Below are 15,301 nucleotides of genomic sequence, written 5' to 3'. Positions count from 1 at the left end.
CATTTCTTCTTCGACAAGAGTGCGCATCGACGAACGAATACGCTTGAGACGATTGTAACATCCTTCATTCTTCACGTTTTGTGTTCGACCGGTGGCGCTTGTGTCCCGTAGTATAAACGAAAAACCTGCATCACCCATTGAAATCAGATGCAAGTTCGCGTTCTTGGTGGCATGTCTCCGTTTTCTTTTGTCCGTTAAATGTTTAGCGCGTAGATGCTATCATGACCAACCAACTAGGCTCAATTTTCGCACTTTTAGCACCCACCCCTGGGCTCTAGAGGGCTCTCTAAAGGCATTCCAATGACCATCATCATCATGGTAGAGATCAGGCAAGATGCGTTCTCCGCAAAAAACAAGGGAATCTTCATCGCGAGCTCGGCCACTTTACCGCAGCAAATTTCTAAATCCGATCACATGACTCGTTGCTGCTCCCTGCTGCGTCTACTTGTCCCAGAATAGACTCCGTTATCCGAAGGAACCGAATATTGTACGGGGTTAGAAGGAGGGATCTCTCCCGCTCGTCCAAAGCGACCATCGGATATCACACGCTACATTGCCTTCTAACCGCCACTGCCTCATTAATTTTAGCTGGGATACCGTTCGAATGATGCAGCAAGAGTAATCAGAACCAGATAGAAATGTTGGCGTTGAAGACATTAAATCTTGATAACCATATATTCGTTCCGTATTTTCTTCTGTTCTAACACAAAGTTACGCAAACAGTATTCCAATGTTGACTTGACGCTGAATATGCATAAAATAAACAGGCACAGAATGGAAGCAATTGCATTGAATTGAAATGGTTCCTTGCGCACATTATGGCAGTTCCAGAAGAAAGAAAAAAGAGTGAGTAAGCAAGTCCACTGGAGAGTTCAGAGAACTTGTTGGAGTATATGCTCGACAGACAATGTCAAGTTATAAACAGCACGCTTCCAGAATTACTTGATGAGAAAGGTATACACAAACTACAGCCTGCCAGAATTCTATAATGGGCGAAACATAGAAGCTAACCAAAAAGCTTCACATTAATTAAGGGTCACGTGGCCGGCAGTGAAAAACGAAAAGAATGGATTAAGGTTGAGAGAGGAATAGTGCAGCGCTAATTGAGTACAAGCTGCGGTTCATGGTAATTTAGCTGAAATTACGAGGAGAAAATGAAAGGATTATGGTGATAATTATCATGGTGACGCAAATGCCGCCAGGGGCTCCAATTCGTAGTTCCATATCTGTTGTCTTTCTCATCCATTCTCATTCATTTTTCAGTTTGCGGTGACCGTGCTGGGCGATAGTACGTAATAAATGCCGCATACTGCAGACCTATATATCGACCGTGAACTGTTTCTTCAGTTCTGAAAGCCGAAGGGCACTAGCCAACGAAACGGGAATGAACGTTGCGCCATGAACTCCAACTGATCTGTAAAACAAGCTCACGTTCAAAGAGTTCAAGAAGTGCTGAACGTCGAAACTGAAACCGAAACGTTATCCTTGACTGTCTGTTATCTGTCAACAGTACGGGATGCAAACAAGGACTTCTCACGAAAGCCAGTGACAACAGCAGCTTTACAGCTACAAGGATGGAGAGGACTTTTCATCTAAAATATGCGTGCAACGAGATGCATATAAAATGGCTTAGATAAGGACGGCATTCATCAGTATCAAATATTTTGCGCAAGACATCGAACGGAAGAATCTGGAAAGCCAAACAAAATAAAAACACGCAATAAAGCTCCGAAGTGCGCCGATACAATCCCGGTGCACTGACAACGGCCGTTCTTTTACAAACGAGGGACACAGGGGCCTGTGCGCAGTCGTGCCTCTACGAGGGCGCGAACAGCGGTGTCCTTACACCTTGGGAGAACGCCCCGCGGGCGAGCGCCAACGATAGCGGCCACCGCTAACAGCGCCGCTGCAGGCTCGCCGGAAATGCGGCACGATATCGCCGGGCCACACGAGGAGGTCATAAGCGCTGCAGTGAGGACGGCGAGAGAAGCGCGTCATTCTGTTGCAACACTGCGGCAACGAGGAGAGCGAAATTTCGTCGCGTAGTCAGCGACGAATTCTTCCCCTTTCATTATTTCGATTTCTTGCCATAAACAGAGCAGTGTCTGAGACGCTGGAGTGACATTTCTTGGTGGCTTTTGGCTCTGATTTCAGGGCAGAACAGCCATTGACAGGGACATGTACATTAAACCGCCAACATATGTGTGTCATCGAACCGATCGCTCAATCCTGCTCACTTTTCCACGCTGCTCACTTTTCCTGTTTGAAATCCTTTTCCGTCCCAGAAGTGATGACAAAGGCAGATTCATAAAAAAAGGCTTCAATAAACAGGGGCTCAGTTACCGAAACCCGCGGTCAGCACGCCTGAACAGAGCGTTCTGTATTTACAGGCTTAATGTTTGATATCTTCTGAGTTTGTACCACACAAGACGGCATCAGGAAGCTTTTTCGCAAAATGACTGCTTTATGCATGGCCGACATTTCAGCATACGCCGCCGCGGTGGCTAAGTGGCTATGGTGCTCGGCTGCTGGCCCGAAAGACGCGGGTTCGATCCCGGCCGCGGCGGCTGAATTTCTTTGGAGGAGAAATTCGAGGCCCGTGTACTGTGCGATGTCAGTGCACGTTAAAGAACCCCAGGTGGTAGAAATTTCCGGAGCCCTCCACTACGGCGTCTCTCATAGCCTTAGTCGCTTTGGGAAGTTAAACCCCATAAAACCAAACCAAACCATTTCAGCATACGGCTCTTTGGAACTTCTGCTTTGGTCACTGCGCGTCCTGCATTCTTTCTGGAAGCAAGAGGTACCCACAGGTAGCTGTCGTATGAAATGGTGCACGCAGTTTACTCACAATAAGGAATGCATTGTTGTTTCTGCCCTGCTACTTAACATTTCTTAAGGGCATTGTTCGTTCAGGCGAAAACTAATCCGAAAAGAAGAGAAAAATCGCGCTAATAACCAAACTTACGAAGTTATTATTTGTTTAGTACCCATGATGCATTCTCTTCCATTGGTCAAAGGTTTAGGGGAATCCCCCAAGATGGAGTAGATTTGTAATAAGGCAGTAATTACTCATTGACGTCCATCCAAGCGCAGCCATACGGTTACAGAGGAAAGTAATACAGCTTTCTCAGAAACTTTGCAGTTAAAGAAAAATTCTTCCTGGTCCGGGGTTCGAACCTGGGACCAGGACGAATTTTTCTTTAACTGGAAGTTTCTGAGAAAGCTGTATATCTTTCCTTTGTAGCCGTATGGATGCGCTTGGATAGACGTCAATGAGTAACTACTCCCTCATTATATTCTCTTCCATTGTTGTACGTGTAAAAATAATTCAGTCATCCTGACAGCCACACTTCAGCATGTTCCGCTTACTTTCATTTCAATCTAGTTACGACACACGTCTCTCGACAACATCCTTCTCCTGTTTCCTTCCGCCTTGCCTGTTTCCGCCTCAGCGCCGCAGCCTTCCTTGGGCGCTTTCCCGCCACGGACACACTGGGCGCTCGCACGTACGGGAGCAAACCCGCGAAGACAAGAGGTGGACACGGCTTGGTTTTGCTGTTTCCTACAGCGACCCGGAGCTTGTCTCGCTGCTTCAGCGGGCGCGATGAATAAGTAAAGCGGACCGCTCGGTGCGGAGACGCCCCTGACAGGTTATGACGGCGGCGGCTGGAAAGTCCCGGCGGACGTCGCAACCGGCCTCACTCGGGACCCCAAGGTCCCCGCGACGGCAGCACGGCAACGCGCGGAGCGGACGCCGTCGTTTTCGCCCTATTTCTGCCGTCACCGGGGGAAAGAAAAAATGTCGGCGCAGCATTATCGGCCCTGTGCGTTGTGTCTGCGATAGGATTACACTGATTCGCTGACCACGGTGGTCAGCTGGGGGCACGCATTTGCTCGACAGCCGTCGGACCAGAAAAAAAATAAACGCGTGACTCTGCGAGTTGGAAGAAAACTGCGCTTTGCATCGGAGCTCGTCGCACTATAATATTGGGCGACCGAAAATAGTGACTCTACTACTAGTGCTACTACTACTAGGTATTCTTCTACGACTGCTACTACTACTACTACACTAGTACTATTACTACCACTACTACTACACTACTACAACAACAACTACTACAACTAGGTTTACTACTACTATTACTACTAAGTTTACTACTACTGCTACTACTAAGTCTACTGCTACTAATACTACGACTACTACTGCTACTACTACTACTACTAGGTCTTCTTCTAGCACTACTACTACTACTACTACTACTAGGTCTTCTTCTACTACTACTACTACTACTACTACTACTACTACTACGAAGGCCGCATGCTGAAGTGCTGCCCGCTTAAACCCTCGACTGCGGTGCTGTGTGCCAGATGAGAAAGCTGTAAAGGATCAACAATACAAAAGACGGTATACGTCCAAGAAGCAAGGCGGTGCGCATCTACTTGGGAGTCATGCTTGGAATACTATGACATCAAGCCAAAAGAGCGCTAACTAGGACCGATTAAAACAAAGCAAAAGCTTTACTATGGGCTTATTGTTGATTTCGTTCGACAAGGAAGCTCGTGCCCTGTATGGCGGAAACGCAACGAGAAGAGAGAAGCCCCGTTGTGTTTCGCGTGATTTCTTCTACACGGCCCTCTTCAGAAGCTTCCATTCCGAGAAAGACTGAAATAAAGTTTAAAGGATCCGTTGGTAGCAAAACGCGGTAGCGGAGAGCCTCAACGACAATTTGCCGCCGCGGTGGCTCGGTGGTTATGGTGCTCGGCTGCTGACTCGAAAGACGCGGGTTCGATCCCGGCCGCGGCGGTCGAATTTTGATGGAGGCAACATTTGAGGCCCGCATACTGCGCGATGTCAGTGCACGTTAACGAACCCCAAGTAGTCGAAATTCGGAGTCCTTCACTACGGCGTCTTTCATAGCCTGAGTCACTTTGGGACGTTAGACCCCACCAAAACCAAACTTAATCAACCCCAATTTGTAGAAGCTGGAGTGGAGACAGACCACGCAGTTGCAGAAGGTGCCGTGCCCGCCGCGCTCCCAACGCATAGCAGGCAGCGTGTGTTAAGCGGCCAGTGCTTTCGGCCAAAGGTGGACCTAAATGTGGTTTAGGTCAGCCGCAAACAGGCAAGCATTGCAGAGTTTCTGTACGTTTGCAGAATACAAAAGTGCAACAACGCTGTTCCTAACGCTCTTATTATCGTTTAAATAAAATATTTACGCCATTTACGATACCGGTTGTATGCCCTGCGACTGAACTCGTCACGATCATCATCATCATCATAAGCCTGACTACGCACTGAACAACAGAGGCCTGTCCAATATCTCTCCATTAACTGTGACGATGAAATGTGACCAAAGACAGACACAAAAGAAAAGTGCATCTCGATGAGCTGAGAGCCTCTGCAAAAGTCACTGCGACGAACACCTGAATTCGAACCATTACTACACTCCCCTTTATGAAAGCTTCTCTGGCAATGACGTGGCGATCTCTAGAACATAGAGAATAGCTCGATAGCGTCGACCACGAAGGAAAATAACGTCGTGGACCAACTTTCAGCAATGAGTTTAGCAACGCGTCGGGTACAGCTAGAACAGAAGATACATAATTGTCTGTCAGTCTTGCGACTGCGCTCGCCGGAATCATTGTGAGCAGGTTGCGGTTGGCAAAGAGACTTTTCAAGACAAAAAAGGTCGATATAAATCAGTGCCAGTTCCTTCGAGATCCGCCCCACCGTACCCAGTGTCGGCTGCACCCAGTGCTCACATGATGCCACTGCGCAGTTCTTTCGAAGCCGGACACGCGGCCGATGCGAGAACAAAAGAAATAAAACCAACCGCCGCGTGTCCCGGCACGTACGCCACTTCGGATGGGCGCGCCGCGACCCTGCCTCACGTGTCCAGAATGAGATAACACAGGCTTGGTCGGCTTTATTCGCGCTACACCTCATTGCATTGCAACGGATCCGCCCCGACTCACTTCACGCTTCGACGGATGCACACATCCCTCACAGCAGCATATATGGCTCCATGCGCTGAGAGCGGAAACGGGAGCCTTCCGAGAGTATGGCTGTAGGCGTATTCGAGAAGCAGCAGCTTTGCAGCAAGGCTGACGGCAATGCACGGCAGCGCTTTCTCTCTTCGCCTTCTTTCCCCCTTCGTCATTTCTGCCACGCGCGCAAGGAGATGGAAGGTAGAAGAGAGAAATCGAGAAATAACGGGAAAGGAGCACCACACCTGAGCTGGTTTCCCGAGCCTTGCGACACATCCGGCAAAATGAAAAGACGGCTTCCACTTTCTCTCGGGAACTGCGCCGCGTATTGCCATCAAGGATATGCCTGTGCAGATTTCCAGCGGCGTCCAGAAACAAAGAAAAGACGACGACGTTTCGCGCCGCCGTTGTAGCGCCGTTGACCTCAGCGTCTGCAGCGTTCGAGCAAGCGTGCGTGTTTCTTGATGCGTGCACCAATTACTCCTGTCCTTCCCTCTTTACTCTGCTTTATTTTGACTGGTGTTCTTAGCGGGTCCCGGAGCACTTCGCGCGCGAACACACACCTAACGGCGACGGCCGGATGCGGAGAGACGCAGTCGAGAGGGTGAGCGCGGGGCGCTGTGTCGTGAACGAGGAATTTGAGGTTAAAAGAAAAAAAAATGCAACGTCCGGTTATATTTCAGACTGAGAGTGCCAATGATGACGTACCTTGCACCAGTGCGACGGCTTAAGTTAATGTTTATGGTATTGCCTCTGCAATTTTATTTTTTGCCACTTCATGCACCTGATCGTTTGTGTTTGTGGCTATTAATTTCACGAATGCCTGCTTCCAACTCGCCTAATATTTTGTCTTCAACTTTTGTTTACCCTTTCTTGCAGCACCCCTTGCATAGCCCCTTCTTGGCTGCAATGAATGTAAATTAGTGAATAAGTCAAATTTAAATCATCCATTTTCTTTCGCACATGCCCACCGCAACAGCTGCCCATAAATCCACCCATGAAGATAAAGCACGGTTTCAAAGGGGAGGCAGAGAAGCGGCGTGTAACAATTCGTACAGCAACCGCACTCTTATACGGCAAAACCTTTTCCGGTGTTCCGGCCGATCACACAAATGGCCTTTGAAATCTTGCGCCTTCGAGGATGACCACACATGTTGCGACGACACGCAGCTTTCGTAGCAGCTACACTGCGTTCGCGAGAGTAAACAGTGAAACACTGGCTGTACTGAGATGCAGAATGAAAAGACTAACGGAGTTTTCTCTGGACTCCACAACCGAGTATTCCTTCCTTTTACCCGCATCTTACACAGCAGTTCAAAAGAAACGCGCATTTTCGGGCCTGTCAAAACGCTTTCTGGACCGACAGAAGCCGCGCATCCTGAACATGATCACCTGACAGCATCTGCCGGTCCCCGAACGCTGCTTGTGGTGTCGCAGCAGGTTTACAGCAGGTTTTCAGTAACCCACGACTGCGTGCCGGTTTTCCGAGGGGGCCGCTGACATTCCACGGCGGACACCGTTCCGCGCAAACGATGGTGATTCGGAGCGATACGCGCGGGAGACGGGCCGGAACGGTCAGTGCCTGTAGCCCACCACTAGGACAAAACTGGTTCCGCGGTGGCCCCACGTTACACACCATTCCAGAGCCATTGTTCGCGCCAGTAGAGATCTAGATAGCTGCCGCCCTTTGTTGCTCGCTATCGCCGGACACGCCTCGCAATCACTCCACGGGCGGCGGTTTGCGAACGCAGACGCCGCGCAGACAGGGGGGCACCAATCTGGTTGAGCAGGGAGGGGGTCAACGATTCCCTGCGCAGATCAAGAACGCAGGCGGTAGAGGGGGGGGGGGGGGGGGGGGGGGTACTCGGAACGTGAACAGCTGCACGCCCAGCGCAGGCCTGCTGTTTTTAACTCGCACGGGGATATTAATCTAAGGGAATCGCCTTAGCTCTCGCGGCACGCCGAGCGAATAGTCGGTCCTGTGCAGGTGTCGAAAACCTTTGCCTCCGTTCAAAATCGATGGATTAGGATCTTTAGACCGCCGGAGCGGTTCAGCAGCTCGTGCTCTGCCATTGAACGAAGGAATTCCGAGGAGGACATAGACTGCCGCGTTAGCGGCTTCCTTTTGGCGTCAGCAGTTGGAGAACGCATTCGTGTGCTTAGATTTTCGCCCCGTAAAAGTGCCTTCGGGGATTGGTAAGTAATACGGAGGTCTTAGATACTGCCGACCCCGAGCCTATCAATCCAGATTATCGACGTCAGCTTCGATAAAGAAAGTTTAATTTTCAGTGGGCGACTTCACGATTTCAGTCCTAGAGATGTTGATCCAACGCTGGCAGGGCCAGGCTTATTTTCGCGACTATACGAAAAGCACAAGAAACGAAGATATTGCCATTTTTTTTTTAAACTGAACATCAGAAAACACAGAACATTCACTCCATAGAGTCATAACTTCTTAACGAGAATAGTAGTGCACGCAGCAACAAGAAGTGTATATGCCAGAAACAGGTAACTTAAGAGGATCCTACCGTCTCGGGCTCTGCAGGTGTAATTAAGGGGTGTCGTCGCTAACGCATGACAGAAATACCGCACTGATCGTAAGATAAGAAACTGTCCAAAAAAGGATGTAACTGCTCGAAAGGGTTAACACAATATGAAGAAACACACACGACACTTTAAATTATGTGCTTTTAAGTTTCGTGTGTGTTCCTACATGTTGTCCTAACCCGTTCGCGCAGTTACACGCTTCTTCAATATGAACCAACAAGCCCGGCAAATCTTACTGCAACTGTGTAAAAGCCGTGGGATTGCCTTTTGCCGTTGAAATAAAGTTCATATTTGAAGAACATCAAACATGGCACACTTCCAATAATTTATGCAGACCTCCGTAAGGAGTAATCTCTAAGGAGTAATCCGTGAACCACTTTTGTAATTCTGACTCGTCTAAAACTCGCTAAGCACTAAAATTGTACCTTTTTTCAACCTTCTGGCAACGTTTTATTGCTGCATAAAAGATGTGGAATTCGGTCTCATTAAAAGTGATAAAGACAAAAGAGCTACTACTGGGGCTAGTTGGAAATAGATACTTGAAGGAATTGGTGAGCGCTAAAAACCACGAAAAAAGGACGAACGCACAGGACGAAGCGTCCTGTGTGTTCGTCCTTTTTTCGTGGTTTTTAGCGCTCACCAATTCCTTCAAGTAAAAATTAAAAGTGATAACTTTATAAGAAACTATTCTGTCTAAAACTGCTAGCGCAGTGCACACTGAATAATAAATTACATCTAAAGCTGGTGTCGAGATACTCTACTGCATACTTCGAGACCATTTTCTTCTGATGTTGTGGAAGTAACCTCATGAGATTTTCCTTAAAGAGAGCTGAAGTTCATCCCACTCTAGGGGCAAGGTGTGACAGCACTAGCTATGCACCGCCCTCCCTTCCAGACGGTATGCACTGATACTGAACGGACGAACTTTAATAGTTGCCACATTATCACAGGCGCAGTATTCTCATGGCCAGCAATCTCCTCCAACAGATCGCAGATGTCGATCGCGTTTACTGGCTGCGGGTGATAGCGGTGTGCACGGTGTGCTTTACGCTCGTCTTTGAACGTCGTAAAACTCTCCCAGTGTTTCGCTAACGGCCAGCACTGAAAAGACTTCACACATTGCCCTAATGCTAATACGAAAATATAGCACCATGCCATCACTGTAGCCTCAAGAACGTTACGCTTGACTGCAGCGCTCAAATCAAGATTTGATTGAAGCTTTCTCTAAGAAAGTGATCTGGACATGGTACACTGAGTGCATAGGATGCTTTCAGACGGTTGGCACTGTAGGCGACGAAGGTGTATTAAATGTTACGTAATAGCAAGCGTAGCCCAATGCGGTACGTTACAATACACTATAGCACCATTTTGATGAAATGTGTATACAACGAGTGGTGCTACAGCAACTAACGATTCGCTGTATATCAATAAGAGTGAATTCCAGATGACTTCATTTCAAGCAGCCTAAAAATGCCGTCAAAAGATCTCCAACTTTGCGGTGTACATGTGCTTCATCACCTGAGCGAACCCGCTGCCTGTTATTCATGCCGTCATCTATCGTTGCAAAGACTGAACACCCTTTTACACCAGAAGCGCAGTCATGACAAGCGCTTCAAGGTTCCGCGCGCAGCGAGCCGTATCTTTGATCCGTCAGTAACGCGCGTCCCGTTCCACAACGTCGCAGGGCGCAACAAAATAAGAAAGCCGCACCGTTCGTTTTTCAGGCCACTGAATTCACAAACATCTAAATCGTGATCCGTCTGGTAGGAAGAAATCTGTCCAGTAATACCTCCCTGAAAGAATACTGGAGTAACAACCTGCCCAATGTTGTTTCTACTACGGGTAAACTTCAATTCACAGCTCTTACTGAGCCCTGACCTCCAGGAAGTATACATGAGAAACTGATATTACCAAGACTTCAGAGGTCCAACCAAAACACGACTCCATAACTCTAGGTACGTCATGGAGAGCAATAAGTAAGGAGAAGTAGATTAAAATGAACATAGTTGCGATGGGAACTTGCTGACTGGATGTTCAAGCACAAATTAGGCCGTGTAACTCTCACACTTCACACCGAATACGTCAGAGCCGCCTGCGAATTATCAACAACAGTACCATGTTAGTCCCGTATTATACTGCATTCTAGACGCCTCTTGAGCGGTGTGAGCGCATCCCCGCTGTACCTTCTGCAGCTTCAGTGTAAGGCCACGTTCACAGCGGCTGCCGTAACGAACGCAGGCAAGCGGGACCGACCACAGCTGACAGAGGTCCAAGTCTCGCAGCTCTTGGCGCATCGTCCGCTCCTCCTCAGACTGCGCTCACGTGTTGGCCCACGTGCGGGACGTGCCGAGCTCAACCCACGTATCGACACGATCGAGCCCTTCGCGGCATGCGGAACGCCGCGAACCCTTTGAGAGCCATCGATGCCGGGCTGTCGTCAGCGGGTCGCCTTAGCGCGGAGGCGACTCCATCTTGGCACTGACAGCGGCCCCGGGTGCCGCGTGTGGTAATCCGCTGTGACGCAAGACGCAGCGGCACGACGCCGTGGCGGCCTTTTGTGGCCGCGGCACTCACCGTCTGCCTGTTGCTGACAGCGCACCCGAGGCGAAGGCAGCAGGAGAGTGGCGGTAAGTATCCAAAGCACAAGGCCGGGTCCCATCGTTGCGGAGGCGAGGGGGGCCCTCCTCTTGGTCGTGCGGGCCACTGCACGCGCACGCACCGCTGCGGAGGCACCGACGACAACACGCGCGCGCACGGATTCGCTCGGGTCTCTCGTCCGGCGACGACGCACCTTTTGCGGGGACTGCGCCTGCTCTGCCAGGGTCGGTCGGCGCTGAAACAGGTCTGCCCGGCGGTCTTTCCTCCCCCCACCTCGTTGGCTTCCTTCCTTTCCTCGCGCCTCGCCCGCCCGACGACAGGTGGCCGCAGGTGACGGTGGCTGCGGCTCCATCCGTGCGCATGCGCCACCTCCTTGCCCCGAAGAACGACCACCACCGCCGCCGGGATGTCTTACGGCGACGTGCTGGCAGGGTGCGTGCGACGCGCTGCGTGGCTGGCATTCCTGCCTTTACGGAACGGCGCCGCCTCGCGCGCTCCTTGCGTGCCTCGGTAGGCGGATCACCTCCCCGATGATCCCGCCGGCGGCCGGAGCATGCCGAGCAGCTCGTTAACACATCACTGCCACGAAGAACGGTCCCAACACCCATCCGCCATGGCTGGAGTCATCTTCGTGGAGATGTCGTCCGAGCACCGTTTGCTAAAGCTATAATAGCGAGACGTTTTGTTTATTTCGTTGCTTATCAGACAACCCTAGCTTCGACACGGAAGAAAAGTCTGTGTTGATCATGTGCTTGTGAACGTAAAGCCGCCTCGTCTTGTGCTGTCATGGGATTCACTCAGGCGTATCTGAAGAGCTCGTGAGGGGTGAAAACGCTGTAGAAAATAGGCCTACTGGTCTATTTGGCAGACGTCTAACCATCAGCAAGCGGTCTAACCATCAACAATGAGGCACTGAAAAAGGACACGCAGAGAGCACTGTAAAGCACACTTCGCCCGTGTCCGTTTCCTCGATAAATTGTGGTAGGGCAGGAGGCCACTTTCTGTAGCGTGCAAGATATACAGTTACGTCCGCATGTGTCGAACCCAGAGGGGATCGCGAAATATTAAGAGATACCAATAATTTTTTATATAAAATGTGACAAGAGACAGGTTTGTCTGTAATCTAAAGGAAAGAATACAATGCATTCAAGCTAATGATGCACTTCTTACAGCGACGAGCCGGCCGTCGTGATGGCAACGCAACACTCACAAGGCGTTGCTAGACCTAACCTGTTTTGCATCGAAACCGCACCGGTCGCTTCTATGTAGCCAGTTACTGCCTATCATGAGATTTATGATCCTCATTAAATCACTCATTAAAATTCAGGTACAGTTGTTTTCCGCAACTCCTTCGGCAGCGAAGCCTCGGTAATAAAGGCCGCCACTAATGTTCAGTTTGGTGGGCTTCACCGCATGGCAGCGATGCGGTGTGGAAAATTAGCGCATGAGACCGAAGGCCAACCTGAAGCACAAACTACGTTCACCTCTTTACGCGACTTCAGAGCACAAGCGCTGCGAGCAGTCGACCAAGGTCGTGCTGACGGCTCATTTCAGAGCTGGAAAAGTGACTGAAGAGAGCTGCGTGGAGAAGCGCCACATGCAGGGGCACGATACGCGTTTGAGTATTTTGAACGAGCGGTTAAACTACGGTTAGTTGTACCGGGCGACTTTATTATACCTTTACACAGGATTTCCACGGAGATAATCGGTGTTTCCGATAGAGCCAATGATTCGAAATATCCGGGTTCGATATACCCGGACCCGACTTGATTTGTCGCTTGCGAAACTAGGTACGGAACTTCCACACCCGTTCAAGGGAAAATCTTTCTCCCGGGACTGCGAGTAAGTGCAACGGGGAATTATGCGGATTACTCACGCACTGATCACGTTCGATATACCCGGACCCGGTGGTTTTCAGCGCTGTGTGTGTCTTGTCTCCTTCTTGGTCTGTGTGTGTTTGCGCTGTTGAACCATCACTATGATCTCGTTTTGTGCTTACCTTGTCCTAGGCTACCGCTTTTGTAGTGCAGCACATGTTCTGAAGCATCGTTCTTTACCAAGCTATACTACTATGTACTCCCCTTTTGCAGACTTGCAATCGTGGCATATTATGCGGCGAAGAAAGAACAGTCGCATCTCGCTCTAGCCCTTGCTTGTATCGCTTCCACGGGCGAGGAGGAAAGCAGTGCGGTGCATGGGAGAGCACATTTCCTCCCCTCGCTGGTTGGTACGGCGGCCGAGATCGGGCTCTGCGTGAGCTGCCCTTGGTACGGCGACCAAATATTTTTTACTTTCGAGGGCATCTTAACCCTGAGTGATTCTTTTACAGGACACACATATGTAATCTACGTTTGGGAGCACCAGACTATGCCGACTAAACGATGGAGTTATATTGCACGCGCGGGTAGTTTTTGTATTTATTTACTATTGTTGGTTTATGTCGTATCGTATCGCGATGTCTGCTCGTGTTCAGCTTAAGTTAAGGACAACGCAGCGAGGTATGGTAAGAAAAATGATAGGTGTAACGTTAAGACATCGGAAGCGGGCGGAGTGGCTGAGAGTACAAACGCGCGTTAATGATATCCTAGTTGAAATCAAGAGCAAGAAGTGGACTTGGGCAGGGCATGTAATGCGAAGGCAAGATAACCGCTGGTCCTTAAGGGTAACGGAGTGGATTCCAAGAGAAGGCAAGCGTAGCAGGGGGCAGCAGAAAGTTAGGTGGGCGGAGGAGATTAAGAAATTTGCGGGAATATGGTGGCCGCAACTGGCGAAGGAGAGGGTTAATTGGAGAGGCATGGGAGACGCCTTTGCCCTTCAGTGGGCGTAGTCAGGCTAAGGATGATGATGATGGACGCCATGCACAGCAGTTGTTGGTTCGAGGCGGCCAGTGAGCACCTCGTAATAAAGCTTCCCGTTCCCTGGCCGGCGTCTGGTTACAACAAGTGGCGACGAGGATGGGATTTACGATTTACAACCAAGAAACCAGAATGACAGCAAGTGCCGGGAAGCTACCGGAGTTCCAGCCGGAAAGTGGCAACTTCGAAGTGTACCTGGAACGCTTCGAATTGTTCGCTGCTGCCAGCGACATCAAGGATGACAACAAACTGCAGGTTTTCTGAACGACTATTGACAAAAAGGCCTATGTCACGCTCCGGAGCTTGCTGTTGCCGGCGGCGCCTGCTAAGTCTTCATTGAAGGAAGTAGTAAGTGCTGTAAAGAATCACTACGCTCCCAAACGCTCACTTGTCACCGCACGCTATCTGTTCAACCAGCGCAGGCAAGAAACCCATGAGACCATTGCGAACTTCATTGTCGAATTGAAGAGACTAGCTTCAGACTGCGAATTCAGCACGTTTCTGAGCGAAGCTCTGCGGGATCGACTCGTCGCGGGATTGCGTTCCGAAGCCATACGGTGCCGACTGCTAGCCCTTCCTGACGATGAGATAACATGGGACGGAGCGTTTAGTGTTGCAATAGCCACGGAAGCTGCAAGCCAGGACACGAAAGACATGCTGAAATCGCCGAGCAACAGAACAGCTTCGTCGGACAGCACCGAAGTCTACTGGACACGAGGGGCAGGGAAACGGCGTAAAGCTGATAACAGAGAAACGCCTGTCAAGGAAAGAGGCAGAGAGAGTCCAGTTCGGAAGACGTCAGAAGGGACGAAAGCTCCTTGCCACCAATGTGGAGGTCAACGCTAACCCGTGAGTTGCCCTTTTTTAAACAGCCGGTGCTACAAGTGCAAAAAGAAGGGACACGTTGCAAAAAAGTGCAGAACTTAAGTAGTGCACTCTGCGGAGCGGATGATAGCAGCACTGAGCTACTGACTTTGTGTCACGCTACCCAAAAAGCTGGTGCACCTGCTATTGTCATTGTGGTTACGATAAACGGCAAAGATATTCTCATGGAAGTTGATACAGGAGCAGCTGTCTGAATCATGTCGGAAGTCAAGTGGGCGAAACACTTCCCTAATGCCGGTTTAAGACGACACAATGTGAAATTGGTGACATACAACGGCACGGCTGTGCCTATTGCTTGATTTATGGACGTCAAAGTGCAGTGTAAAGATCAGTGTTTCTAGCTGCCTCTAGTTATTGCAAAGGAAACCGAAGGCGCGAGAATGTCCACGTTATTCGGCCGAGACTGGTTTTCCCTGATTAGCGTCATT

General features: G+C 49.9%; 1 protein-coding gene and 1 pseudogene across 3 annotated transcripts in view; one reads left to right on the top strand and one right to left on the bottom strand.

Moving 5' to 3' along the window:
- The window catches only part of Duox (dual oxidase), a 183,534-nt gene extending 172,095 nt beyond the window's left edge, over positions 1-11,439 (bottom strand). For 2 of the 3 annotated variants that reach the window (XM_089546381.1, XM_089546382.1), the window contains exon 1: positions 11,110-11,438. In XM_089546381.1, coding sequence (XP_089402507.1) covers positions 11,110-11,194 — 85 coding nt within the window. In that variant the 5' untranslated portion in view covers positions 11,195-11,438. Of the gene's footprint in view, positions 1-11,109 lie in introns of all 3 variants that reach the window. The other variant, XM_089546380.1, reaches the window with a different exon arrangement.
- A 2,681-nt stretch (positions 11,440-14,120) lies between these two features.
- Positions 14,121-14,834, top strand: LOC149344776 (uncharacterized; annotated as a pseudogene).
- The last annotated feature ends 467 nt before the right edge of the window (positions 14,835-15,301 follow it).

Source organism: Amblyomma mixtum, chromosome 5, assembly GCF_055824585.1.
Source record: "Amblyomma mixtum isolate Tamu chromosome 5, ASM5582458v1, whole genome shotgun sequence".
NCBI lineage: Eukaryota > Metazoa > Arthropoda > Arachnida > Ixodida > Ixodidae > Amblyomma > Amblyomma mixtum.
The sequence above is the reverse complement of the archived record's forward strand: the minus strand, read 5'-3'. Positions and strand labels throughout refer to the sequence as shown.